At 41.2% G+C, this 27,820-nt stretch overlaps 1 protein-coding gene and 1 non-coding gene across 2 annotated transcripts; one reads left to right on the forward strand and one right to left on the reverse strand.

The window, feature by feature from the left end:
• Positions 1–2,043: 2,043 nt before the first annotated feature.
• On the forward strand, positions 2,044–27,820 carry TNFSF8 (TNF superfamily member 8). The gene is made up of 4 exons (XM_056138498.1): positions 2,044–2,238; positions 13,725–13,767; positions 25,948–26,019; positions 27,426–27,820. The coding sequence occupies exons 1-4, from the start codon at positions 2,044–2,046 to the stop codon at positions 27,818–27,820; spliced, it is 705 nt and encodes a 234-aa protein (XP_055994473.1).
• Positions 25,008–25,189, reverse strand: LOC130045878 (U2 spliceosomal RNA). The gene has a single exon (XR_008795641.1). It is a non-coding gene; the product is annotated as a U2 spliceosomal RNA (small nuclear RNA).

Below are 27,820 nucleotides of genomic sequence, written 5' to 3' on the forward strand. Positions count from 1 at the left end.
AACTGCGGTCTCATGGGATGGGGGTGTGGAACTGGCATGTCCTTCTCGTCCCGCCGAGACCATGAGTTGCCCTCCGCAAGCTGCTCTCCAGCACAGTCATGGATCCAATCTCGGAACTGCGCAGCTTTTGGCAGAAATCCCTCCAGACTTAATTAGTAAAATATCAAAAATCCAAAATTGCACAGCCACAATCACAGCTGCGCAACATCATATGGTCTTCATAACCAGCAATAGAAAACAAATTATTGCATGATACCTTTTCAGTAGGTTTGATTGCGGGGGGGGGGGGGAGGGGGGAATTCCAAATAATAATGGTGCATCTTTTGTTGAAATAATGAATGGAATCAAAGTAGAGAGAGAGTTAAGTGGAAATCATCTGAAGGTAAAGGAAGAGATGGGGGATATGTTGGGGTTCTTGGTGGTGGAAAATATGCACTGGTGAAGGGATGGGTGTTTGATCATTGTATGACAGAGACTTAAACCTGAAAGCTTTGTAACTGTTGTCATGGTGATTCAATAAATAAATAACAAAAAGATAAAAGATTTTTCTTTTAAAGAAATGATCGGTCTGGGCAAGAACTGAGTGTTAAAAATAGGTAAAGGGATAACCTTTCAGTATCTGTATTGCAAACCATAATGCCCAAAAGAAGAGAAAGAGAGACAGATAGAGATAGAGAAACAGAGAGAGAGATAAAGAAGAAAAGTTCCTGCCATAGAGGCGGGGGTGGGGGTTGGAGGGTGGGGATCTGGGATAGGGGTGAGGTGGGTGAATGAGAAGAGAAACTTAAGGACATTGGTGGTGGGAAATGAACACTGGTGAAGGGATGGGTGTTGGAACATTATATGACTGAAACCCAATCACGAACAACTTTGTAACTGCATATCTCACTGCTGTGATTCAATTTTTTAAGTTTTTAATTAAAAAAATAAATTCAAATACATGATTTTCAAAAAGAGAGAGAGAAATGCTAGCTATCTCAGAGGAAAGAGAGTAAGATAAAGTATAGAGCTCTTAACACAACTTCTGATGCCTCAGAGGTCAACAGTAGTAGATACACATACACACACAGTCACATGCATACCACACCACAAAGAGATGCCCCACAAAGAGATGCACACAATACCCCCACCATCCACGCTTAGTCCATGCACATAGATCACACCCTCCACACACACACTTTCTGTACCACACCACTTCCACATCCCCACCCCCCACCCTCACCACTAATTCCTTCCTCTTTTTACAGCAGATCCAAGTTTATCTGCAAGTTTAACGGATCCCAATATACCCTGCGCAAATTTTATTATTGTTGTTCAAAAGATCCGCGTTTCCAGATTCCTGCTCTTCTGCAGTACCTCTGACTCTCTTCCTCACCCCACCCCCCAACTTCATACTGCTAGGAGCTTCCCCATGGGCCCCCTTTGGATAAATCTCTACATGTGTGGACTTTTCCTTGTCAGGTAGGAGTCGAACTTTCAGATCTCAGCAAGAGCCAGTGTTATCAAATGGAACCCTTGAGGCGATTCTCCTTCAACGCAAGGAATCCAGCCTCCCAGAGGCCTGGCCAGGAGGCATCCCGAGAAGGTCCAGGAGCTGGGGCTTTGCTAAAAGAGAAGGTGCAACATCTGGAACAGGAAGGCATTTGGCTGCTGGCTGCTGAGTCTAAACGAAACAGAAGTCTTTGTGGGCAAACACGCGCGCGCGCGCGCACACACACACACACACACACACACACACACACACACGGGAAACTGTCATTTTCCTACTCACCCTCTGACATCAGCCACCTTCTCTGTAGCTACAGTTTCTCTGCACTCGAATGAATCCCTGGCGATGAAAAATGAGCCTCTCCCCCACCCTCGCTGCCGCCTTTCGCCTCACGCCCCCGGAGCAGAGCTTCTTTGCAAGGCAGCCCATGAAGGTTTTTTTCCAAGTCACATGATCCAGGATGCAGGGGGAGAATCCTTCTTGGAACAGAGATGGGCCCAGAACCGAATCAGATGAAGAGAGATAAGGTGTGATATGGGGAAGACTATATAAGAATGGACCCAGGTCTGCGGCAAGCACTGCACCGAGTGGCCCCTTCTCGGGACACAGCCATGCATGTGCCACCAGGCTCCGTCACCGGTCACTTGGGATCCACTAGCCGCAATTATGTCTGTTTCACCACGGCCACGCTGGCTCTGTGTCTGGTCTTCGCTATGGCCACCATTATGGTGATGGTGGTTCAGAGGACGGTAAGTGAACTCCCTCTGCCTCCCCTTTCCTTTCTGCCTTGTGTGCGTTTACTTCTCCCCTAAAATAAATAAATAAATAAATAAATAAATAAATAAATAAATAAAAGCCAGCCTTGGAACTAACATAATACATGAGTTGAGGGACATCGAGGTAAGGGAAAGAAAATGGAAAGCTATGCATCCTGGTAGGAAAAGAGTAGAGGGAGAAAGAGACAAGGGAAGTTCATGCTCTAATCATTTTGGCTTTTTGACCAAAAATGAATGTGAGCCATTATCTCAAAGCTTTCCAGGTCTATGGGCCAAACACCAGGGGCCAGATATGTTAGCACTGAGAAGTTAAGATCTAAATCTTGCTGAATCCTATACCCATATCAAGGAAGGAAGCAATAAGGAGACCTGATAACAAATTGCACGACTTGTTATGTCTCCAAAGCCTTTAGAGCACATTCTGAATTTCCATATCTTCAATCTGCAAGTTCCTAGGACTTCATCTCCTGCCAAGATCATTTTGAACCAAGGGCTACGTTTCAGAGCCAAGGTCTTAAAGGGAAAGACAAGAGAGGGTGAGATATCTTAGTGCTTTGTGTATTTCAGCATTAAAGTCCACAAGATAAATTGAAAGCTTCCTCCCCAAACACTTGGCTTTGAAGAGCCTGGGGTGTCACAAGAAACATAGCACAGAGGCAGAAAGTAGAAATGTTTTTAACACCCGCTCCCTCCAAAACAACTCAGAATTTGAAAACTATAAGCAGTCGTGGGTACACAATGTATAACCAAGCTGTCTCCCAAGATTTGTTTTGTTTGAAGTAAACAATGCCATTTGTTATGAAAGCTTCTTCCTACATGAGAAAATTGGTGTTTTTATAGAGAAGCTACTAGTTCATATTGTATTCATATGAAAATATTGCATTCGTAACATGTATTCCTTGTGTGTCTTTTAAGGGAGTAGAGTTTTTGTTCATTTTTATTTGACTCTGTTTCCTAACACACACACACACCCTGCCAAAGTGTAAACATTTCTTTCTGTTCTTTTAGCGCTCCCTTTTCTCAACTCCTGTTGAATTTGGTCTAATCTTCTGGTTACCTCAGGTTCGATGCTCACTAACTCACAAATTGCTAAAAAGAACAAGTATTAAGAGGCTTTGGCATTAGGGTCTATTTCTCAATTGTCATCAAGTTTTGAAATCTAAGTAAAGCTTTGAGTTTCATGTCTGCAAAAAAATGAAAGAAAGTAAAACTAATAACAATTAGGTTGTAGAGTATCTGAAACTCATAATTTACTGGTTGATCTACATCTATGAGAATAACAATCATGAAAACTTATTTATGTAGAGACTCTACAATTTCTGTAATTCTAATTTTAAGTAAACTTAAGGTATGCTATTTTATAGTGGTAATAAAATAAAATAAATTATTTTTAAGTCTTTAAGTAGTTCGTTAACTAAAAGTAATAACTATAGCAAGAAATAGAGCAAAGAGAAGAGATAGAAGAAGAAAGAAAGAAAGAAAGAAAGAAAGAAAGCGAGCGAGAGAGAGGAAGGAAGGAAGGAAGGAAGGAAGGAAGAAAGAAAGAAAGAAAGAAAGAAAGAAAGAAAGAAAGAAAGGAAGGAAGGAGAAAGAAAGGTGTGGTGGTGAAGTTATGAATATATAAATCTAGAAAGAGTTCTAAAATATAGCTTGCTAAAATCTCACATTTAATTAGTAATTTCTCTCCCTCAAAGAACAAGATTGAGTCTTTCTTCCTTGCTTTTGCAAATATAGAAAATGAGGAACAGAAAAGAAACAGGGCTTAAACTAAATCATTCAGAGAAAGTGGAAAAGACTGAACATGCATATTTCTAGGAAGCATCACAAGAACATCATCTATTTTTAATATGTAAAGCACAGAAGGAACCAGAAATGTTTCCACTCTTCCCTGGGGAGTCACATGTTCTTAGGCATCCATTCTCCTGACTTAAGTCTTTTTGCTTGGATGTGAAGATGTTCTGTACAATCTGATTCTACTGTCTGGTGTGCTGTGATTTCTCAGCCCAAATAATTCAGTTTCTTCTTTAAAATTGCTGTGATATTAAATGTTTAGTATTTTACGTATATATGTTATATACATATGAGCCTGGCAAGCTACCCGTGATGTATTTTATATGCCAAACACAGTAACAACAACAAAGTCTCCAATGGAGACGTTACTGGGCCCGCTCGAGCAAATCAATGAACAACGGGAGGACAGGACAGTGACAATTTATAATGATGTATTCAGATATTTAAATGTTGTAAGAGATAAAAGGAAAGAAATCCCTGTAGACTCAGTTATCAGGTAAGGATACCTACAGGAAGAATAAATACAGGTTAACCTCAGGATATCTAGAACTTAGACAAACAATAAGACTCTAGCAAGATCTCTGAAATTAATAGGAAAGACTCAAGGAAATTAAAACTCACACCTTACCTATTACAAAATAGAACGGTTTGTACCCTGTGTATGATGGATGAGGTTGGGGGAGAAGAACATGAGAGTAGTTTCACTGGCCTAAGAAAACACAGTTTTAAGCAAAAGAGAGCATGGATAGACAACATTTAGAATAGAATAACATCGTGAAATATAACAAATGATAGAGGTTGAAACAATCTCATAGAGCTACCATGAGACCACAAGGAAGGAGACAGAGATTTTTCCCAGACCAATCTGGTAAAAACTTCACAAGGTATTAGAGTTTCAGATTGGCTGGGTAAATGTTTATGATTTCAAGTGAGTAGAGAAAGTAGCTCATAGGAGAGGGTACTCTGTAAGAAGCAGCAAGAGCTCAGGATGAAGAACAGAAATGAAGGGCCTGTAGGAAAATCAAAAAAGATTGCTTAGAGATCTGGCATGAAAATCCATAATTCAATGGCAAAATTCATTAATAGAGACAAGAAGAGAATATGTTTTTATCATAAATATTTGTTGAACATCTACTATATGTAAGATATTGTCCTAAGCACTGAAATACACTTCAGCAAAGTCAAAAAAATATTTGCTTTCCTCTAGCTCATGGGAAGTACTATTTAAGCAATGTCTGTAAAGTTTCTGTATTGGTTTTATCTTATTTTATTTAAACATGAGTATTTATTATTTTTATCACAATACTGAGGATTGAACCCACAGACTCAAATACACTTGGCATACACTCTACCAGCACATTTTCTGTCCCTAAGTTCATATACTTATTCTAAAATATTACACTCACATGACCCAATGTAAACAGTAAATAAGCGAAAAAAGAAAGTACAAACCTCTCACATCCTTTCCACCCAAACTATCAATCCCTCTTCACTGAGGTAACCACCATTAGCATCCTCTTCCTCATCTTTCAAAGAATCTATACATCTACAAATAGGGTACATATGTCATGCTAGTAAATTTTCAATTGTGTACCTTTATTAAATTGATATGAATTTTGGAGATCCCTTGGTGCCAATTCATGTACAGACATATAACTCTGTCTTTTGAAAAGTCACATAGTATCCCTCTATACAAATGTTTCCTTATTTATCTAACTGCATCTGTTTTTTGCTTTTCAATCAAGAATTTGTGCCTTCTATGTGTTGATGTGATGGGTGTCTGTGAATATATATATATATATATGATAAAATTCTACTGATTGAAATAGAACAAGAATGTAGCACTGTAGCACTGTCATTCCATCATTCATTGATTTGCTCGAGTGGGCACCAGTAACGTCTCCATTGTGAGACTTGTTGTTACTGTTTTTGGCATATTGAATATGCTACAGGGAGCTTTTCAGGCTCTGCCATGCAGGCGGGATACTCTCGGTAGAAAAGAGGGACAAAGGAATCAAACCCGGGTCAGTCGCATGCAAGGCAAATACCCTACCTGCTGTGCTATCACTCACGGTATTTTTTTACTTCAGAGAATATTGTTAATCAACTTCCAGAGTGTTTGTTTCAGTACATTCTTGATGGAGTAAAGTCTTACTAATAGATATTTCTCATGTCAATATGAAACAAAAATTGATTAATTATTGAATAAGCACAGCAGAGTGCACTTTCATGTGAAGATTAAATTTCTCTAACTTATATAGCAAAGCAAAAAGAAAAATAAAATATTCTGTTGCCTATAAAGACAATGATTTCTGTAAGGACACATACACATTTCTATTTTAAAGGATTCTGAAGTTTTCAATCTTAGAGATGTTTCTGTTAATAAACCAATGGACTGCATTTATCCAGAACTTGGTAAGAGTCACTTAAATCCCAAAAATTCAGAGCAAGGGCTTTCTGTCATTAAATTTTTAAAGAAAATCTTTCTGGAAAGAATAGAAAGAAGCTACATGTTTTTTATGAGCAATAAAATGTCCATTATCGTTATTATTATTATTATTATTATGAAAGGAACTAGTAACAAATGCACGATGGTAAGAGAATTAAAGCACAGTGCGTAAAACATCCTGACGAGGGTTTAGTGAAAGCCCGGGCTAGAGTGTGGGATCTGTGGGATGGAGTGAGGTGAACAGAGCCCCCAGCCAGAGATAACTTGGAGGAATTGATGTACAATCTGAGCAGAGTTGTAAGGAATGCTTGTGGCTGAAGCTTTCTGAAGAGTTTAGAAAGCTGGGGAAGCAAGCTTGTCATCAAAGACAGAAAGAAGCTAGGGTGAAATAGTCCGGTATAGGTAAAGTGTTTGCCTTTTATGTAAAAGCCAGGTGCAGTTCCCAGAACAGCCAGAAGTGATCCTGGAGCACAGCTAGGTATGCACCCCCCCCACCCCGCGGTCCCTCTCCCCTCCCACCCCCAAGGGGAAAAAGGTCATGCCTCAGATGCAGGGTTTTTTATTCAGAGCAATGGGCAGAATTAAGCAGTGAGTGGTACCCAATAGTATTATCAATAACCTGTCATTGATCAATTGCAACATTGGTAAACAGAGAAAACAGAAAATCATCACACGTATTACCGTGGGTTATTGTGAAGAAGTGGCATGGCACTGAGCATGAGCACTGCTTGGTACAGAGCAGTGTTCCTGCACTGCTAGGAGCCTATTGCTATTGCCATTTAAGTTTTTTTTGTTATATTGAGTATTATATCTTATTCTTACTCTTATCTCATTTTTACTTTGGACAAACCCGGCAGGCTACCGAATGTAACCTGCCCACATGGCAGAGTCTGGCAAACTCCCCGTGGCGTACCCAATATGCCAAATACCAGTAACAATGATGGGTCTCACTCTCCTAAGCCTGAAAGAGCCTTGAATATGGCACTTTTTTAAAATCTCAGGGTTAGGACGAATGAGACATTACTGGGGCCTGCTCGAGGCAATTGACAAACAACAGGATGATCGTGATCGTGATTATTATTATTATTATTATTATTATTATTACAGAAGCACTCTGGGATGGAGCGATAGCACAGCGGTAGGGCATTTGCCTTGCACGCAGCCAACATGGCCGACCCGAGTTCGATTCCTCTGCCCCTCTCGGAGAGCCCGGCAAGCTACCGAGAGTATCTCACCCGCACGGCAGAGCCTGGCAAGCCACCCGTGATGTATTCGATATGCCAAACACAGTAACAACAAAATCTCCAATGGAGACGTTACTGGGCCCACTTGAGCAAATCGATGATCAACGGGAGGGTCTTTAACTTTATTATTAAAAGGTAAAGGCCCTCCCGTTGATCATCGATTTGCTCGAGCGGGCCCAGTAACGTCTCCATTGGAGACTTTGTTGTTACTGTGTCTGGCATATCGAATACTCTCGGTAGCTTGCCAGGCTCTCCGAGAGGGGCAGAGGAATCGAACTCGGGTCGGCCATGTTGGCTGCTTGTAAGGCGAACGCCCTACCCGCTGTGCTATCACTCCAGCCCCAACTTTATTATTATTATTATTATTACAGAAGCACTCTGGGCTGGAGCGATAGCACAGCAGGTAGGGTATTTTCCTTGCATGCAGCCAACAAGGCCGACCCGAGTTCGATTCCTCCACCCTTCTCGGAGAGCCTGGCAAGCTACTCATGACGTATTCACTATGCCAAACACAGTAACAACAAGTCTCACGATGGAGACGTTACTGGACCCGCTTGAGCAAATCGATGAACAACGGGAGGACCATGACAGAAGCACTCTACTGATAAATAAGATGGAGTATCCACTTCAGTGTGGTAATTGCAGTTAGTGGTTTTTTATTTTCTTTGAAGCTCAGATTTTTTTTTTTTAAAAAATAAAAGGATGGGAGGCTGGAGCAATAGCACAGCGGGTAGGGCATTTGCCTTGCATGTGGTAACCCGGGTTCGATTCCCAGCATCCCACATGGTCCCCGAGCACTGCCAGGAGTAATTCCTGAGTGCATGAGCCAGGAGTAATCTCTGTGCATCGCTGGGTGTGACCCAAAAAGCAAAAAAATAAAAATAAAAAAGTAAAAATATAAAAGTATGAATTGAAATATTCTGTTTCTTCCCACTACCCAATTATTCTCTACAATGTATTCAATATATCAATTTAAGAAATACATTAAAAGTCTTCACATGGTGAAAACACTGATCTGGCCTACCAAAAAAAAAAAAAGGACCAAACTGGACAGGGTAAGATCTCTCTGCTTTCTGGGAATTCTCTAAATTGGGAAATAAGATTCAAATATACAAGAGCTTGCATTTGGGGAAGAATGTCTAAGCCAAATTCCACACTCAATCTCCCATCTCTTGGGGAAGAAAGACCCCAGGTTATCTGATTGTCCTTACAGTGATGGCTTTAAGACTTTGTTATTCAAAATGTGATCTGGTACATCAAGTGTGCCATATAGAACCTCAATTGTAATGTAAAACCTTGGTCAGAGAGATAGTACGGTTGATAAGGTGCTTGTCATGTAAACTGAAGACATGGGTTAAAACCTAGACATCATATATTGTCCCTCAAACAACTTCAGGAGTGATTCCTGAGCAGAGCCAGGAGTGATCCCTCAACACAGTTAGGTATGACTCCCAAGCCAACCCAAAACAAAGCAAAAGAAAGAAAGAAAGAAGGAAGGAAGGAAGGAAGGAAGGAAGGAAGGAAGGAAGGAAGGAAGGATAACCCTAAGGGCTCATATCACAACTATTCAGTCAGAATTAGCATTTAACAAGTTCCCCAGTGGGAAAAACGTGCTTTAAACCACTCTGGTCTGATTCCCACTTTCGCTAAATAAACCAAAGCAAAGGCTGCCAATACAGTCACTCTCTGGGGATTTTCTCTGATTGCTCTATATTTTCCCACCAAGTTTCAGGAAAATTTTCCATTCTGGGTCCATAGTGGCAGTATAGCATGGCTTTGAGAGTGTTACATTCGGAGTGAATGCACCTTGAGTCTGAATCTTTCTCTGCTATCTATAAAACATTCTACAATCATTAAATGACTCTTTAAATATTTTTATCTCATGGAAAGATCAAGTTTGTTATTTGGATTCAGAGCATTAAGCTCCCTCACTAAGTGTTGGATCATGATAGTTGGAGAGTCAGAGTGGCATTTCTCACAAAGAATTTCATGGCACACATTCCAGGACATGTGAAGTCCACAAGGAAGAGGATATGAAATCCCCCTGGCAAATATTTCAAATATTTGTTGCCTTTGATTATTTTTTATCAGGGAGGGCATCTTTTGTCAATGGAAAACCTAGGAGATGATTATTCCTCTGTCTAATTGCTCTATAGAGGGGAAAAAAGACTTTTAAGATATTGATGCAAATTAATCACATAATTAGTATAAGAGAGAGAAACCAAACTATTATGTTCCAGTTCTTGTTAATACTTTATGTACAATATTTTATTATGTTCAACACAAAATAGTAAAGAGAAAGATTGCTAGCATTATTATAGCCATTCAAAGAAATGATGAAATGGAGTCCTGGATAGAGTATATGATTGGAATGATGCTTTCTAATTTACTGAGAATGAGCCTGCGGGACATGACAGTTTCTCCAAGCTCATGCAAACCATATAGAAAAAAAATGTGCTAGGTATGCCCATCAGTCACCAAGAACCTGACACAAAATTAGTACACTTATGGACATATATGCCAAACACAGTAACAATAAAGTCTCCAATGGAGACGTTACTGGGCCCGCTCAAGCAAATCGACGATCAACGGGAGGGACTTTACCTTTACCTTTACCTTTATGGACATATAGCTGATTGAAAACTATGGTGAAAGGTCATTGAACTGCTCCATAGAATTGAGAAATTCCTATGTCTTCCTTGTACACTATCTCTCTCACAGCCAAATGACTGAGCAAGACAGTTCATAGTTCCCTAGAAAAGACACAGATCTTCAGGAAAGATTTTGGGGATAATTCCAGGATTGAGAAATATCTTGAGAAGGAAGAATTAATGAACAGCATTTAGCATGGTTCCTAGGGCATGGAGTCCCCAGCACATTTTGCAAAGTCAGCATCTTTTTATATGTTGCTTCTCTAACTCCAAATCCAAAATCTACTAAGGGAGGGAAGAAGAATGAAGACTATGAGAATAAAGATAGTAAAGAGGTTAAAGTATTTGCCTTGAATGTAGTCTACTCTGGTTTGACCCCCAGTACTACATATTGTCGTCCCAAACTCAGCCAGGAGGGATCTCTGAGAACAGAATTAGGAATAAGGCCTGAGGAGCTCAGAGCATGCCACACCTAACCAAAGGGAGAGAGAGGAGAATAAGCTTGTCTATTCTTGACTGTTGAAGATAGCATCTCTCCAAAGGCAGTGAAGAGCCAATAGACAATCTCAGTACAGAATCTGTGTCTGAATTAGAAATATCTTTATTTCATCCTCTGTAAAATTAGCTTCATGGTCTAAAAGACATCTAGCTCTATATCTGGTTGTGATTCTCTGGTCTTGTCTATGAGTGGGTAGAGGCTATGAAGACTTATCCCAGGAACTAGTCAAAGTAGGTATAGTCACACTTTTCACCTTGGGTGCCAAGTCTTTCCTTCCATACCAAGACTCTTTGTTCTTGGTATCCTCCAGTCTGAAGTTAGGAAACCAGGGAATCTTCAAAAGACAGACAGAGCCCTCCTGACCCCACCCTTCCCCCAACATAGATTTAGATCTTCCTCCAGATATTATCTCATACCATCTTTGCTACTCAAAGTACATATTCTGGGGGCTAAGAGTATCAGTGTCATCTGCTGGTCTAAAGCATTCTCGGGCTTCCCCCAATCCAAGTGAATAAATCAGAATCTGCATCTTAACAAACTCCCAAGGCCATTGGGATACAGGTTCATAGGAACAAGCACTATCTTAAAATGTTCCATCCCTCTCCACCCGGCTCTTGCCATAACTTGCCATTCTAACTAAATATTGATTTACATTTTTTAAATACAAATGCTTTTATGACTAAGTTATCAATTCCATAGGGTGTTGCCCAATGACTAATGTAGAGTCTGGCACACACCAATTGTTCATTCAATAAGTGGTGAATGCTGATTCTGTGGCCTTTCCCCCAACTGCCATGGACGCTAGGGTGATCCATCAGTTGTACTGTTCTAGCCTCATTGGCCCTGGATGCTTTCCTGAGAAGCTTGTGAGTTCAGTCATCCTAGCACCACCTTGAAATGTAGGTGTTTTTCTTCATGCATTTGCATGTCACAGGAATACTTGACAGTAAATTGGGTGTTTATTAAATTTTGAAATGCTATTTGTTGTCAGACGGAAGCGGGGAATTTTGTGATGTCAAGTTTCCTATGAACTGCCTGTGTAATAGAGAGACCACAGTGTTATTAAGCGAAGATCTTTCAACTCAGGGAATCAAGTCACAAAATATTAGATCAGAAATCTAAGGTCCTTTCCAGCCAACTTCACTTTCTATCCTCAGAAAACACAAAGCTCAAACATACAGACCTCCTCATTTCCAGATCAGTGCTTTATCTTCTGGAGACTTCCTCACTTCTTTATCAGCTCTTGGGCTGGTGGGAACAAAAACTTTGTCAGAGCAATAACTGAATTGTTGGTGGAAGGCAAAGGAAGAGCCCCTGAGAAAGGTAGAGTTCAAGGGGAACTTCAGGCAGTCTTGGTGCCCCTCCAGAACCCAAGAAAAGTGAGAGGTGGGCGACAGTTCACTTCTTGCTCTGGGAGAGATTGTAAAGATGTTTCCATCTAGGTAAATGCTCACAGCATTCTACATTCGTATTCATGCTTCAATCCAACACACTGCAAGAGATCTCAAGTTGGTCAACAGATGATTAAATGCTTCATTCCTTGACAGGATATATGATGAGTCTCCATGGCTGAAAGGGAGAAAGGAGATTGGGATGGGGAAGCTAGTTTCTGAGGAATTTATTAGGCGTGAAAAACCATGTCCAACTGCTTCTGTTGCCTGTATCCTTTTGTTGCCTGCATCCTCAGAACACATTAAAATTTTCTTCACATCCACTCCAATATCCCTGTTCGGGAAACTTAACTCTCAGAAGACAGTCTGTTTCTATCACCTTCTTACTTCTTTGTGTTAACAGTTATGTATGTTCTTACATTTATTATGTCATATTTGTGTCATATTTATTACAGAATAAATAATAAAAATAGGTGAAAAATAAAAATAAGACGAATTTATAAATATAAATATTTGAATTTATATATTAATATGTATATATTAATCCAAATATCAGTTGGAAATAAATATTACTGAACAAAGAACCTAGTTTAATTATTTCTGGTATTTTGTATTGCCTGGAAATCAATTAGTTAAGAATTTCCAACCACAGAAGATATAGAAATGTACTTTTCTCATGTATGTTTACAACGTATCTTCCCTGGTTGATAAATCAAAAATGGAAAAAAAAAACCACACGTATTTTATATACCACACATGATGTTTCTCATGTTGGGAAGACTAAGAAAAATCATACATGTGGAGATGAAAGAAAAATTAATGAACTGGGAATTCAGAGCCCCAAATTCCTGCTTCTGAGGTACCCTTAGTTAGTCCTCTCTCAGCAGTGCCCCCCACCCTCCCAAATAAAGTTCCTTGCCTTTAGAAAAAGTGAGTGGTGATCTTCAGTCTTGTATTTCTGGTGGGCAGTTTGTCAAAGTAAATCAGTGAGAAATCCCATTGCAAACAAAGTTGGTGAAATTCATTCATTAAAATTTAAATAGTAGATGAAATGCAAATTCTAAGTTAACCCACTCTTTGAGAACCATCAAAGCAAAATAATTTTGTTTTAGATGTTCTTCCATGGGCTGGAGAGATAGCACAGCACGTAGGGCATTTGCCTTGCACTTGGCCGACGCGGCCTACCCAGGTTCTATTCCTCTGCCCCTCGGAGGGCCCGACAAGTTACCGAGAGTATCTCACCTGCATGGCAAAGCCTGGCAAGCTACACGTGACATATTCGGTATGCCAAACACGGTGTAACAAGTCTCACAATGGAGACATAACTGGGCCCGCTCAAGCAAATCGATGAACAACGAGAGGACAGTGCTACCCTGCTATTTGTTCCATTGGATATTCTCCTCATGCACTTCTTTGTCTTTTCTTATTTTCCAGGACTTCGTTCTGAACTCACCAGACAATTTCCCTCTGAAAGGAGGTAAGACCTGGGAAGCAGGAGCAAAAGTGCTACAAATGGGACATAGTTAACAGTCAGCTTTTACTAATGTAGTAAAGAACAGGGGAAAGGCTGTACTACATGCTTTGGTATTAAAATATTTTTGAGTGGGGTATAGGGGATATCCCAAGCTGTGTTCAGGAGGCTGCCAAGGTTCTGCAGTGCTCGGGATTACCCAAGTCACTCCAGTGGTGCTCAGGAATTTTTAGGACGACACCAGGAAAGCTCAGGCAGCATGCAATCACAAGGCTCTGAGGTCAATCACATATGTGACCTTGAACCCTGGAGTATCTCTCCAGCCCCATATAAAATCCTTTCCTTTACATCAAGAAGTTGATATTAATGCATGTGGTTATTTTGGTCATTTTGTGGTTATTGGTCATTTTGTTTGTTTGTTTGTTTTAATAAGCACAATCAACAAAGTAAAAGGCTTTCAATTCAATAGCCATCACTGAATTTGAACTTGGGAGTTTATTTTATTTACCCAGGAAATTCAATTTTGTGGGGAGAATCAGAGACTAGATCACATACCAGCTCCCTTCTCATTTGAGCCATCACGATGGATCTCAGACCAAAGACTAATCCCCAAACCAACCTCCATCTAGAATTTCATGTTTTGGCAAGCAGAGGAGAAACTTCTAATAATAGTCCTCACTCAGTCTAAGAAACTTTGCTAAAGACCTTCCCATACCACCATGGGATTGACCTCAGCCTCAGTCCTGTAAAACAGGATTTCTATTTTGCAAATGAGGATCTGAAGCTGAGGTAATCCAGGCAATTAGCATTAAGTCACCCCAGGAGCTGAAAGTGAAGCGGTAAAAGAGGATTCCTCTCCATGCCCCCGCATCTTTCCCTTCTGGGCATCTTAATAGGGGACCTGAGTCATTACAGAGTGTGCATTAATTAGTGATTTCAATGAATGAAACGTTGGGTGAGCAGATTTGTTGTCACAAATAGATTGTGGATTTTGACTACATCACACAGATGATTCCTATGTGTGGAATGCCATGAAATGTCAATGACTTGCTGTGAGGGGAAGTGGGGTCGGGTGGGGGCCTGGAAAGGACAGGGAAAGGGGCTACTTTCTCTTGCTTTTACGTACTTAATATTTTTATCGTAGTTGATGTACTACAGTGTTTATGTTTATGCTTTGGGGCTATAAATTCACTACACCTCCTCCAACTTTTTGCTTTTATTGCAAATCTGCACTGCTCTTACTCAATAAATTGTTAGGCAGTAGTAGGGCAAGGTAGAAAGATTGTCAAGATCCCTGTGCTCCAGAAATGACCTTTGCATGAGTAGATTGTATTTCTTTGGGCAAGTCTTTCTTCTTCTTTAGGTCTCATTTATAACACAAAGGCAAGAGACTAACTAAAGGGGTCAGAGGGATAGGACAGAAGGTAAGCCTTTGCCTTGCATGCTGCCAACCCTGATTCAATCCCTGGCACTGAATATGGTTCATTGACTATGACCAGGAGTCATTCCTAAGCACAGATCCTGAAATAGCTCCTGAGAAATGTTGACTGTGACACATTTAGTGGGCCCCCCTCATACTCTCCCCACCACAAACAAATACACATACACAAACACACAATGATAATACATGAATTGATAGAATCCTTTGAGCTTTGCCACGTTCCAATACCATAACACACTTATTTCATTTTTCATAAAGGGGAAAGTTAATTATGATCTTGAGGAAGTTCAAAGTCACAGCCCCCTTTCCAACAAATTCCTCTTAAACAGCCACTAGGAACATGTAGTCCTTTAGAAAAAATTATGAGACTTTCTAAACAGAGGGGAATCAACCATCTTCCAGAAATTTCTAGAAGGAATCCAGGGGCAGTCTGTGTTTTTTCTCTGGGATCAAAGAGGACCAAAGCAGGAGCCTCTTGCCACCCGTGGCTAGAAATCATTCAACCACTGGCAGAAACATACAGGAATCCCGGGTCTGGAAAGCAGGCATTTGTGCCTTTGTGAACATATCAGTTCTCCTTACCACAGGAGGACACTGAGCTGCAGGAAATCCACAGAAATGAAACTTATGATGAAAAAAAAAATCTATTCCTTGACACCCCTGCCATTCAGAGTCAGTAGAGGATCCGAATCAACTGCCATCTCTTACCACAACCTGGGAAAGGGCATTTGGGGTTCTGTTTAAAAGTAGGGCTGAGAGTCAGGAAGTCTAGGAGAACATCCACTACATCTTCCCTTTATCTAGAAAATGGATATGAGAAGAACTGCACAGAAACTCTGCAGAGAGAAATGGGACAGCAACCAAGACCCCTGTCAGCAAACTGGCTGAGCCCTGAACACAGAAGCTACTTTGTTCTTTATCATTCAAAGGCAATGGCCTCATCCCATTCCCCATTCTACCATGTTACTACTACCATGCTACCCAGGAGGGCTTCAGGAAGGAGAAGCACCTTTGGGCCAGTTTTGCTACAATCTTCTTCTTTCCTCACACTCTGAATCTCACATGTTCATGTCATATATGGCTCACTGAACAAATCGCCTAACACAGCTATCTTAGTCTTATTCCTCAGAATTCCAACAGCACCCCAGGTGGACCTCAGAGTTACAGAGAAATCAGGGTATCTAGATACTGGTAGGGAAGATCATTCTATTGGGATTAGCACAGTAGGCATCCCCCCTCTCTATGCCTCTCCAGTTAGGGACTTCTCAAGGGCAGTTCTCCACCCTTGCATTGAGTCTCAGTCACAGGCAGTGGATAAAGTGCTCTCCTTCCTATCTGATTTTATGTCCTTTTCTCCATGGTCACCACCACTTTAGACCTCACAAACTGCAGAAATTCAATTCTACTCACTTGATCTTGCAGAGGATAATTCAGACTCACATGGTCTCACCGCTGGATCTTTCCAATAGCCCATCAACCGCAGGACAGTTCTTCCTATGCTAGAGGGGTACTGGAAAGAACTTTTAAATTGCTTTTCTCTTATTCCCTCCCTATGGCTGAAGGATTGTCCAGCAAATGGAACAGAATGAACTTAGACATCCATGATCTGAGGTCTGAGCTAGAATCCCAACTTGTGCCTCCAGTCCTATTTTATAGGTATGGAAACTGGAAAACAGAGTTATAGACTCACCTAAGATCACAAACCTAATACAATCTGGGTCCACACCACATATCAAGGCCACCTACCCTAAAGTCACTTCCTAGGAAGACATTGTCAGTGGCTGGTGAAACTCATGGGTGTACTTCCTGCCCATCCCAACCCGTTCTTCAGGCAAGGAATCTTTCTAGTAGCTAGATTGCTTCTTCACAACTGCTCCCATGGTTGTTTTCTTGTCTTATAGAGTGCTTTCAGCATGGAGTTCTGGGGCACTGAGGGTCACTGCGACACTGATGTGGATTTGTGGGAAAGGCAAGGGACAGGCATACAAGCAGCCTAGGGAATGGGAAGTGAGGCCTGGTAAGCCCTGACTTTGCCTAAGATGGTTGCTCTCCCTCACAGCCTGCCAATTACAAGACTTCTGACTTTCCTAGGAATATCCTGTGGCCCTTGCTATCCAAGAGTTCTAGGATGCCCCTAAGTATCTCCTGAGGATGTCACACACCCTCCACCCTCATCTGAATTCGGCCTCCAACTAACATCAAGGCAGCAGAGGCAGAGAATGGTGCAACCTATTCAAACATCTTGCCAAACATTGTACAATTTTTTGCATGACTGAGATCAAATAAGTTTGGTTCTCCAATTCTACCTAAGAGAGTCAGCCCTAAAGAAATAATCAATGCTGCCATAAAAGCCCATAAAACTAAAGCCCTAACAATGTTGGGCCCTAACAATACCCAGCCACCCTTGACACTGAAGGCTGTGACTCTGATGGCATCACTCCACCAAGACCGCACAGGAGCAGGAAAGCGGGATCAGCAGCAAAAGCTGCTCTCCTAGAAAGAATTAAGAGAGCAGACACCCTGCTTATGTCGAGTGATTGGTATGAATTTAGGTGCTCCCTTTCCTATAGTTCCTTTCTTCTTTTTGAAAAAAAAAATCATGGTAAGAGGGCACTTTGACTCAATGGGCGCAATTGCATTCTGGTTAGTCCCAAGTCTCAAAAAGATGATTTGACCTCCCACTTACTTTAAGTATCTCATTTAAACCCTACTCTTTCATCATCTTTATTTAACGCAGAGCTAGGTAGAATCAGAAGTCCTCTCTCTCTTTCTCTCCCTCTGTCTCTCTCTTTCTTTTTGTCTGTTTGTTTCTCTCAATTAAAATAAAATAGAAAATGTGTCACTCAAAATAAAGCAAATAAGGTCCTGGGAAGGTCATCCAGAGTTCTAAAGAGATCTTAACCTGACCCCCATCCTCTGCCACCAAAAGAAGAGAGAAAAGAGGAAAGAAAGGGTATGGGAAAAAGGAGAGGTAGGAGGTGAGCAGGAAAGGGGACATATATAGGAAAGAAAAGGAGATGGAGTGTGAAGAGGAAGGGAAGAAGAAAGGAAGGGAGTGATATAGGAGGAAAGAAAACAGGATCAATTGAAAAGTCAAAAGAAAAAAATTCATGTCATAGCCACAGATGTTGCCCAAGAGTCAATGTGTATGTCTTGCATTTATAAAGCCTTGGGTTCCATCGAAGAGACCACATGTTTCACCTCCTGCAGTACCACCAGGTATGGCCCCAGAAACAATAATTATTTTTGAATGATAAATTCACTAAGATACAGAGAGAGTTTTATATTTGAATTTAGTACACACAAAATACAGTGGTGTCTCTGACTCTCCAGGAGTTTTCCCATTTCCCAACTTCCACTTCAGTGAAAGAAGAAGGAGGAAAAGAGAAGGAGAAGGGGGTCTAAGGAAGGAGGGAACAAGGGAAAAGCAAGGGAAAGCTGGCCTGCCCTCAGATCGGTTTCATTTTGACTTTTCTCCAGGTTCTCTGGACACTAAATGTGCTGCAGTTGACTTCCTCACCAGCAGGGTGAGCCCTGGTCAGGACTGTGCACTGAGCAAGAGCTTAGCCTACTTAGGGTGATGGCCCCAAGGCTCCTTCTTATGAACCAGCTGCTTTATTCCCTTTACCTCTCTTCCGGTGCTGGAGCGATAGCACAGCGGGTAGGGCGTTCGCCTTACAAGCGGCCAACATGGCCGACCCGAGTTCGATTCCTCTGCCCCTCTCGGAGAGCCTGGCAAGCTACCGAGTATTCGATATGCCAGACACAGTAACAACAAAGTCTCCAATGGAGACATTACTGGGCCCGCTCGAGCAAATCGACGATCAATGGAAGGGCCTTTACCTTACCTTTACCTTTACCTCTCTTCAAGATTGGTGATTACTATTTTCATTTGGGGGAGAATTTTAAAAGGCCTAATAATTCAGGCAAAGCCACACAATCTCGCTAGCAACAAAAGTAGAATTTGAATCTCCTAACCATTTGAACTCATTAGAAGTCTAATTTCCATATTTCTGTATCTAAGCTAACTCAGAAGTATATTTTTAAGCTATTCAAAATATTAGATTTAGCCCTACAATTTCAGAATGACTTTAATTTTACCTTTTTAATGCCCTCAGTATTAATTCAACCTGCATTTAGTATGAATGAATTTCAAGGAAACAGCCAAAGAGGCAGAGAGACTTAGTTTACATACAGAGAAAGAGCAGGGTTGGGAAGACCCAAACTCCAAAGAACATCTAAGAAATTCCAGTGAATTTCAGCTAGAACTCCATTTGTTTTCACTGCTGTTCAACATGGAGCACATGGATGCCCATTTTCAAAATGCTGTTTGTAAATCCAGGGTCATCTGTTCATCCCTTCCCTGCGACGCCCCCTTTTTTTAAAAAACAAACCTTCCATCTCAGAATTTATTTCTCCATCACTAGTTGACCTAACTGCATTAAGGAAAAGATCAAGTTGAAGTGGGTTAAGATAATGCTTAGGCTAAAGATTTACATTGATTCCAAATTTTACTGATAGTGGAGTGGTTCTTCCCCATTGGGCTCTCTCCTACACAGTTCCTAAGAGGCTGGAAGTAAGGAGCCAGCACTCAGCAGATACAGTATTCTGGGACAATACTTCTCCTTCATTGAAGGATTGCAATATATTCAACAGAGGGAAAGAGGATTCGGTATGCTTTTCCAGAGTGTCAAATAGTCTCGAACCTTTATGTAAACAATGGTGAAACTCAATCCATTGATTAATGCCTTAAACTTGCTTTGAAAAGCACTTTTCATTAATCAGAATGAATGCTAAGTGGCATTAAGTCTGCTTAGCAATTAGGAAAATAGAGAGGGAGAAAGAGACCACCACTTTCTGGGTGTTCTTCTAAGTCATGTTACACACGCATCCTTGAACCTAGTGGGGCTTTTCTTTACTTCGAATTCATCTTCCCCACTTCCAGTCATTGGGCTTGATTGTTGTTATACCCACTTTACAGATGTGGTAGCTGAGAATGGGTACCAATAGATGACAGGCCAGAAGCTAAAAGTCTTCACTGAAACTTAGGTGCCATTTGTGAGATGCACCTTGTCTTTCTTTTCCTGAAGTCTATGTTGATCCACGCAGGCAGGTAATCGTCACTCAAATCACAAACCATCAGACTGCAATGGTTGGCCTGGTTGGCTTTGGCACCATAGACCTTCCTTAGGAACTCTTGTGCTTTCTACAAGCCCAATTAACAAGAATTTGTGACTGGACATGGCTCCACATACAGGTCAAAATTGTGTGCTGGCATTTTTCCACAACAAGGACAACTCCTGAGAGCTGGTTTTTCAAGCACCTCCTACTGTTTCATCTGCCTTCAGGCCAGAGTTTATTGTGGCTGCAAACCTAAAAGTCTTGTATTTAAGCCTCTCTGCTCTGTGAGAAGGCTGAAAGACAGATGAGGAAGGTAGAGGCTCGGTCTAACTCAGAGGCCCTGTGCTCTGGACCAATTTCACTGCTAACCACACTCTCAGCATCTCTAGGTCAGGTTTCACCACTCATCACACTATGGTATCAGTTTGACTTGGCTTATGATGGCCTATTCAGATCTAACATTTTGAGATCTCAAGATTTCCTGTCTTCAGGTTGCCATCATTCTAACTTCTACAGTACTATCCTCTCAGCTGCCTTAATGTCTCCTTCTCTGTCTCTCTCTCTTTCTCAACTCTCTCTCTCTCTAATGCAACAAATTAATGATACTTCTAGAAGAGGTTTAGAAAATCAGCTTCCAAATCTTGCCTATATTAAGGTCTCATTCCTTAGAAGAATTGTGTTTAGTAGTTAGCAAGTATCCCTCAAGGGACTTCTTGAGTAATTCCATGTCTACAAATCAGGTTAATCCCTACAGAACCAGGTTATTCATAACTTACATTGTCCCTGGAGCTAAAAATGCCCTCCTTTAACCCTTCAAGGGGGTAGAAAACTGAATGTTTGAAGATTGTCTCTTTCCTGGGGTGTAGTTACATATTCACAATGACAGAATTTAGAGCTGGAATTCACTGGCCTTTCCTCCATCTACAGCAGACCTGGTAAAGTAGAGTTGTCTACACAGCCTGCTAGAACAAGCTGGAAGATTCTAGATCCTTCTAGATCGCCAGTCCACCTAAACAGAGACACAGAGCCCAGAGAGGAGGTTTCTTTGATTTCAACTCCTAGGACAGTTCTCTTTTCCCCACCCAAGTATTTACTCCTTCACATTAAACCCTTCCAGACTTCACATTTAGTTGGTCAATGAATGAAACAGGACAATAATTGCTTTTCTGCATTCCCAGCATTCAGACTTTAAACAACAATATAGGAGTCCAGCTGTGTTTAGGATTATCTCTGTGTCAATCACTCCTCCCTTACTGAGTACCTAAGACAATCCTTTCCTGGGCTTGCTGGATGATAGGAGACTCAAGATAAATGTCTCACACCCCATGAGATGTGCATCTGCTCTCAAAGCACATCAACACATCTTCAAACAGAAGCGACAGGCCACATTTTTGAGCTGGCAGTTCTGTGACTTACAATGTAAATTATGTGTCACTAGAAAAACCTTCCCATTTCTCATCTGAAATATGGAGATGGGGGCAGAGAGTGTCATGGGCTGAGTGCCTCATCTTTCAAGCCAGGCCTCCGTTGACCTGCCTTAGTGTTTGGGCCCAGAAGCTGTTCTATTTTCTTGCTGACATCTTTTTCTGGTGCAAAAAGCCAATGACTGTGACCCCAACTCTGACCCCAAGTCCAATGGCCCCATCACATTTTGTCAACAGCGCCTCCAGCATCCTTAGCCTCAGCCCCCAGATCAAGCAATGTCATTCTTAAAGGGAGTTGGTCATGTTTTACTTTTCACTTGAAACCATATAGAGTATTCTTTAAGAAAAACTAAAAGTCACCATGCCCTTTGACTCCAGGAAATGCAAATGCCTCAAGATAGAGTCGCTCTTTTTCCATCCTTCGGTTTCTCAGAATTACAACTGAGGTCAACCCACCAAATGTTCATATACCAAAGAGGAAAAAAAAATAATACAAAAGAATCTTCATGTAAGAGAGGCAAGCCCAGGCTTGTCCTTGTACCACCACCTATATATAAACACTCACCTGATAGATGTCTCTGCAAGCAGAATGCTGAGAGAGGTGTTCCAGCTAACGAACAAAACCTGTTCTTGACTTGAAGTGCTGGTCTCCATCCTGGGCTTGAATATTACCCCCCACCCATCTTATCTAAACTTAACTGCACAATTGATGAAGAGTAAAGCCAGGTGCTATTGCAGTCCCAAGGTGGAAAGGCAAATGGTGCTGATGGCAGCACCATTCTCCCCACTCACTGAAGAACTTATCTGATATGCCCAGCTGGGGAAGGATAAGGACTGGATGAGAGGATTCAATTAAACAAGCACTGGATGCATAGAGAAAACTGTCTGCCCTACGGCTTGAGGGTAATGAACAACAGAGGGAAGAGCCAGAAAAGGTTTCCCTGAGGAGGTAAAGGACCAAATGCACTTTAAACAAGGAATAAATTACTCAAGGTGAAGGGGGACCACTGCAAACAGAGAGCCAGGTGCCAAGATGGAATTGCAAATCTGTGTAGTGGGTTGGGAGTACTCTAAGCCCCAAAACTCTGGTGGTGAGGTTAGAAATTCTTTGAGATCTTCAAGTCGTACCACCTCAATTTCAGTCCCATTCCACCAATGACTTGCTGTGTCAACAAGTCATTTCACTTTTCTAAGCCTATTTCCTTTAAGTTGTTTTTGTTGGGGTGGTTGTGAGAATTAAGTAGAGCACACAGCAGGTTACGTAAAAATAGACGTAACTCAATGTGCATTTGCTATTATCATTTCCTGCACTCTTGCTGGGGAAGAGATAAGGTGAGAGAAAGAACCAGAGAGAGTTTAGTGGGGTTCAGAGCACAGGAGTTTATGGATGCCCTGTAGAGGAACTTAGTCCTGCACCTGTAAGCATGGTAAAATCCCAAGCGGAATCCTCAGAAAAGAGACACAGTCAGATTCCATCCCCCTAACAGAGGGAAATGGGCCAGCACATAGTTCAACAGTGTATCTGAGAACAAGTAGCCCTTGGTTTTGTGGTTGGGATTCTTACGCCCAGGATATGGGCTGTGGGCTCAGATATGCAGAACAAAGATTCTAGTTGAAGTGAGAGATGAGATCACTGACCTTCATCATTGAAGGAACCTTTTTATGAGTGGAGGGCAGGTGAGAAACTCACCCCATCCTCCCAGGGTGCCTCTGTTAGCAAGCTTGTTCATGCAGCAAAAGGAGTTATTTTATTTTCCTACCCCACAGAGCAGTGAGAAAGCCCTGGAACCTTTGTCAGAGCTGGTATAGAGGAAAATGGAGAGGTCCAACAGAGACTTTTCAGAGACCTGGTGTGCAAACACATAAAAAGCTGTTAGCTCTTCAACTAAATGAGGTTCTCACTGCCTCATCTCTGTTGGGTGGAATAAATGGGTTTCTCTGGTGGCAGCATCAGAAAGATGAAATGGCAGATCACAGATGACATGTTTCCCCAGGTAGGAAAACCAAACCTCAAGAGAAGGAATTTGTCAAAATTTTTGTATTTGTGATTCTTGTAGTAAATATGTACATTGATTCTTTGCCTAATAAGTAAAGCAAGAAAAAGCTAAGCCACTATCACCAGTGAATATATTAAAAATATTTTTGTCCTCTTTCAAATAATGTAAGGACATACGCTAGTGTCTTCATCTTCTACCAAGAACACTCTGTTTTCTAGGTTCCCTTTAACTCACTATTTTCTTACCACTAACACCATATTTTTGCATCCCCTGGGGTGGGAAAAACGGCTCAAGGAGAAACGCAGCCTCTGGAATCTCTAGTTAATTTCTGCGTTTCCATAGACTTGCTTGACCTAATATCATTGATTAACCTTGAGAGTTACTCTGAGGGAAAGATTAGCTAAAATATATCAGAGGACCTAGACTAGGAAGGATGTAATATTACTTTCAAAATTATCGTTCTCACCACCTCTACCAGGCTATATGACATGGGACAAGTGTACTTAATTCGTCTAGTCTCTAGGCTTTATTCTGCCTGTGAAAGTGTTATTAATAAAACCTCCACTACCACCCCCATAGAGCTGTTGTAAAGATGAAACAAGGGAAAATTTGTAAGATGACAAGAATAGGTTCTGACATATACAGAAACTTGGGTCATTTTTCGTTCTATTCTCCAACTTTCATAGTCTTCCATAAGTCCTAGTGAAAGCTACCATTGTTGTGCACTGGTGGAAGGATGGATGTTCGATCATTGTATGACCGGAATTCAAATATGAAAGCTTTGTAACTATATCTCACGGTGATTCAATAAAAAAATTTAAAAATAAAAAAAAAAGAAAGCTACCATTGTTATAGGGAAAATCCCACCAGCTCTGTGGAGCTACCAGGGTTACTCCTGGCAGTACTAGAAGTTAGGCACTAGGGGTCAAACTAGTGACTCTGTACCTGCTAGTTATGAGCCTTTACTACTCTAGCCAGTGTCCTGGTCCCAAACAATCAGGGTGAGGGTTGTTGTTGTTGTTTTTGTTGTTGTTGTTGTTTTAAAGTACAAGAGGTAACTATCAGCTAGGGTCAATCTCCGCAATGAAAAAACAGTGAAGTTGCATCAGAGCATAAGACAGAAGCATTCTCCTCCCACTATACCCAAAGCTTTTAGGGGCAAAACACAAAGCACAAAGCATTAGACAAAAGTCGGGAGCAAGCCAGGAAAATTTGTATGCATGCAGAAGAGAGGAAAAGTCTGTTTTTGAAACCAAAGTATGAGAGAGGTGCACTGTTCCTGGAGGTACCACAATACCAGGTCTATGTATGGAGTGGGCAGAGCAAGCTCCTATTCCAATTTTCTGCCCCCAACTTACATTTAATATATTGTCCTGGAATAAATAATGTGTCAACTTTAAGAAAATGTACTACACTTGATCTTAGCCAAAACACCACTAAATGATGACAATCAGGGGTTTTTGTTTTGTTGTGTTTTGTTTTGATGTTTTTTACTTTTGGCTTGGGGGCCACACCTAGCAGTGCTCAGGGGTTACTCCGAGCTCCGAGATCAGGGATCACTCCCAGTGGGACTCGGAGCACCATATGTGATGCTGATATCAAAACCAGGTTAATAGCATGCAACGCAAGAGTCCTACCTTCAGGACTGTCTCTCTAGCTTTTGAGGCAATCAGTCTTTTAAGAACACTTAAGAGATTAGAAAATGAGAAACAAAGAAATTGTTTTCTTTATACCTCAAAGGAAAACAGAATAGTAATTTTCTATATCAAAGGGGGCTGGAGCGATAGCACAGCGGTAGGGCGTTCGCCTTACAAGCGGCCAACATGGCCGACCCGAGTTCGATTCCTCCGCCCCTCTCGGAGAGCCCGGCAAGCTACCGAGAGTATTCGATATGCCAGACACAGTAACAACAAAGTCTCCAATGGAGACGTTACTGGGCCCGCTCGAGCAAATCGACGATCAACGGGAGGGCCTTTACCTTTACCTTTACCTTATATCAAAGGGTTATGAGGAGCTCAGAGGTCATTCAGTAGAGCCATTCTTTATATGAGTGAGGCCATAGGTCAGATCACTATTCACAAATGCATACTTACCCCTACTCCTGCCCACAACATACTTAGGCAGAGGTCTTGGAGAAAGATCTGGTATTTCCAGTATCCAGAGTAGAGAAATATATTTAATGTGTTATTTTTCTTATTTTAAGGAAATTGCTCAGAAGACATCCTGTGTATCCTGAAAAGGGCACCATTCAATAAGTCATGGGCTTATCTCCAAGGTGAGTAACCAAGTCCAAAATCCCCACCATAAAGGCCCACCTGCTAGGGTCTTTCTGAATCTCCTAAACCAGAAGCCACATAGAGGCCCATGGCCCAATGGGACCCACGGATGTGTTCTATTTAGCACACGTGCTGTTTTTGATCATTCAGCTTCAAGTGCCCTATGGAAAAGAAGGAGAACATGCTATTCTATATCATCCTCTATGATTCCCTCACTTATGTTGACAGCTTGGTCTTTGAACTTGTCCTTCCTCTGTCACCATCTCTGTTCTGTCACATACAAATGACAGCCAAGTGCATAGTACTCCTAACACAGGGAAAGCCTTCATTTCTACCATTACCGTGGTACTCATCAAGGAATTTCAAAATTACCCTGCCCCAGATTGACACTTTAATGAAGATTTTGGCACAGGGCCTCTGGGCTTATTGCAGCATGATTCAGAAAAGAGTCCCCATATAAATGAAATAATAAAAAGCTCGTATTTACACTGGGAGAGTTTGAAATAAAGAGACAGCCAAGATTCTACGAATAGCCATTCTGGTCATTTCAGAAATTCCACTTTGCACTTAGATTAGTTCTCCCTCTTCAGTTGAATTGCAAAGAGAAAGGAAATTCAAAAAAAAAAAAAAAGAAAAACATGGAGGAAATTAAAGTGAGCACAGCAGCTTCCCAGTTTTTAAGGAACTCTGACCAGTCAGTGAAGATTTCACTTGTTAGAACTCAGACAGATGGCTTCAAGCATAACATAGTGGCTGAGAGCTCCTTCGGCTTCCCCACTTTTCTATAAATTCCAGGTGGAAAAGCCTTTTAGTGTGAATATGAGGGGACTACATAATTACGTTTGGTCATTCTTTGAACAACAAAAGATGTTTAAAAATTCAGACAATGAAACGTTAGTGGAAGCATTTTTGTGCAACCATCTTGATGTCTAAATTGTTTATCTGTTAAACAAAATTGAATATCATAACTCTGATATTTTATGCAATGCCGATTAAATAGTAGTTTGCAGGGTGTCAAATGCTCACTGATTGATTAAATGAGCATGATCACCTAGAATTTGTGGAGAATATGATAGGAACTTACAACTTGGAAGGGAAAAAATAGAAATTATAATAACAGAATAATTAAAAGACAAATATATAGGAGGTGAAAACACAATATCATGTGTTTTGTTTTCTGACCCTCTGCCTTTGAGCACTAAGGAAAAGGAGGGGAGTAGTTTTGTACTTCTGCTTGAATACCACCTAGGAAGAGTAATTTGAAAATTATTACAGAGGGTTGGAAAAGCAGATGATATGGATAATGTGGGTCTCAAATGAGGAACTCTACTGAATAAAGACTTTGAATTTTCCAACCTGCACCAGAAACTAGCCCAATAATACTTTTGTGTTCTTCTTCTCCCAGTGTCAAAGCGTATAAACAAAACCAAATTGTCTTGGAACAAGGATGGCATTATCCATGGAGTTGAATACCAGGATGGGAATCTAGTGATCCAGTCCCCAGGTTTGTACTTCATCTTCTGCCAGCTACAGTTTCTCGTGAAATGCGCAGAACAACCTGTCGACCTAAAGTTGGAACTTCTCATCAACAATGAGGTCAAAAAGCAGACGCTGGTGACAGTGTGCGAGTCTGGAGTGGAAAGCAAAAACATCTACAAGAACCTCTCTCAGTTCTTGCTAGAACATCTCCAGGTCAACAACACCGTATCGGTCAAAGTGGATAAATTCCAGTACGTGGATACAGAAACTTTTCCTCTTGAAAATGTGTTGTCCATCTTCTTTTATAGTAGTTCAGACTGA

Source organism: Sorex fumeus, unplaced genomic scaffold (genome assembly GCF_029834395.1).
Source record: "Sorex fumeus unplaced genomic scaffold, SorFum_2.1 ptg000129l, whole genome shotgun sequence".
Taxonomy (NCBI): domain Eukaryota; kingdom Metazoa; phylum Chordata; class Mammalia; order Eulipotyphla; family Soricidae; genus Sorex; species Sorex fumeus.

What these genes read in the sequence shown, in the direction of transcription:
- TNFSF8 (XM_056138498.1), top strand. Translation starts at nt 2,044, where the DNA reads ATGGACCCAGGTCTGCGGCAAGCACTGCACCGAGTGGCCCCTTCTCGG. An exon ending in CAATTTCCCTCTGAAAGGAG is followed by an intron (nt 13,768 to 25,947) that starts GTAAGACCTGGG and finishes TCTTATTTTAAG; the next exon opens with GAAATTGCTCAGAAGACATC. An exon ending in GTCATGGGCTTATCTCCAAG is followed by an intron (nt 26,020 to 27,425) that starts GTGAGTAACCAA and finishes TTCTTCTCCCAG; the next exon opens with TGTCAAAGCGTATAAACAAA.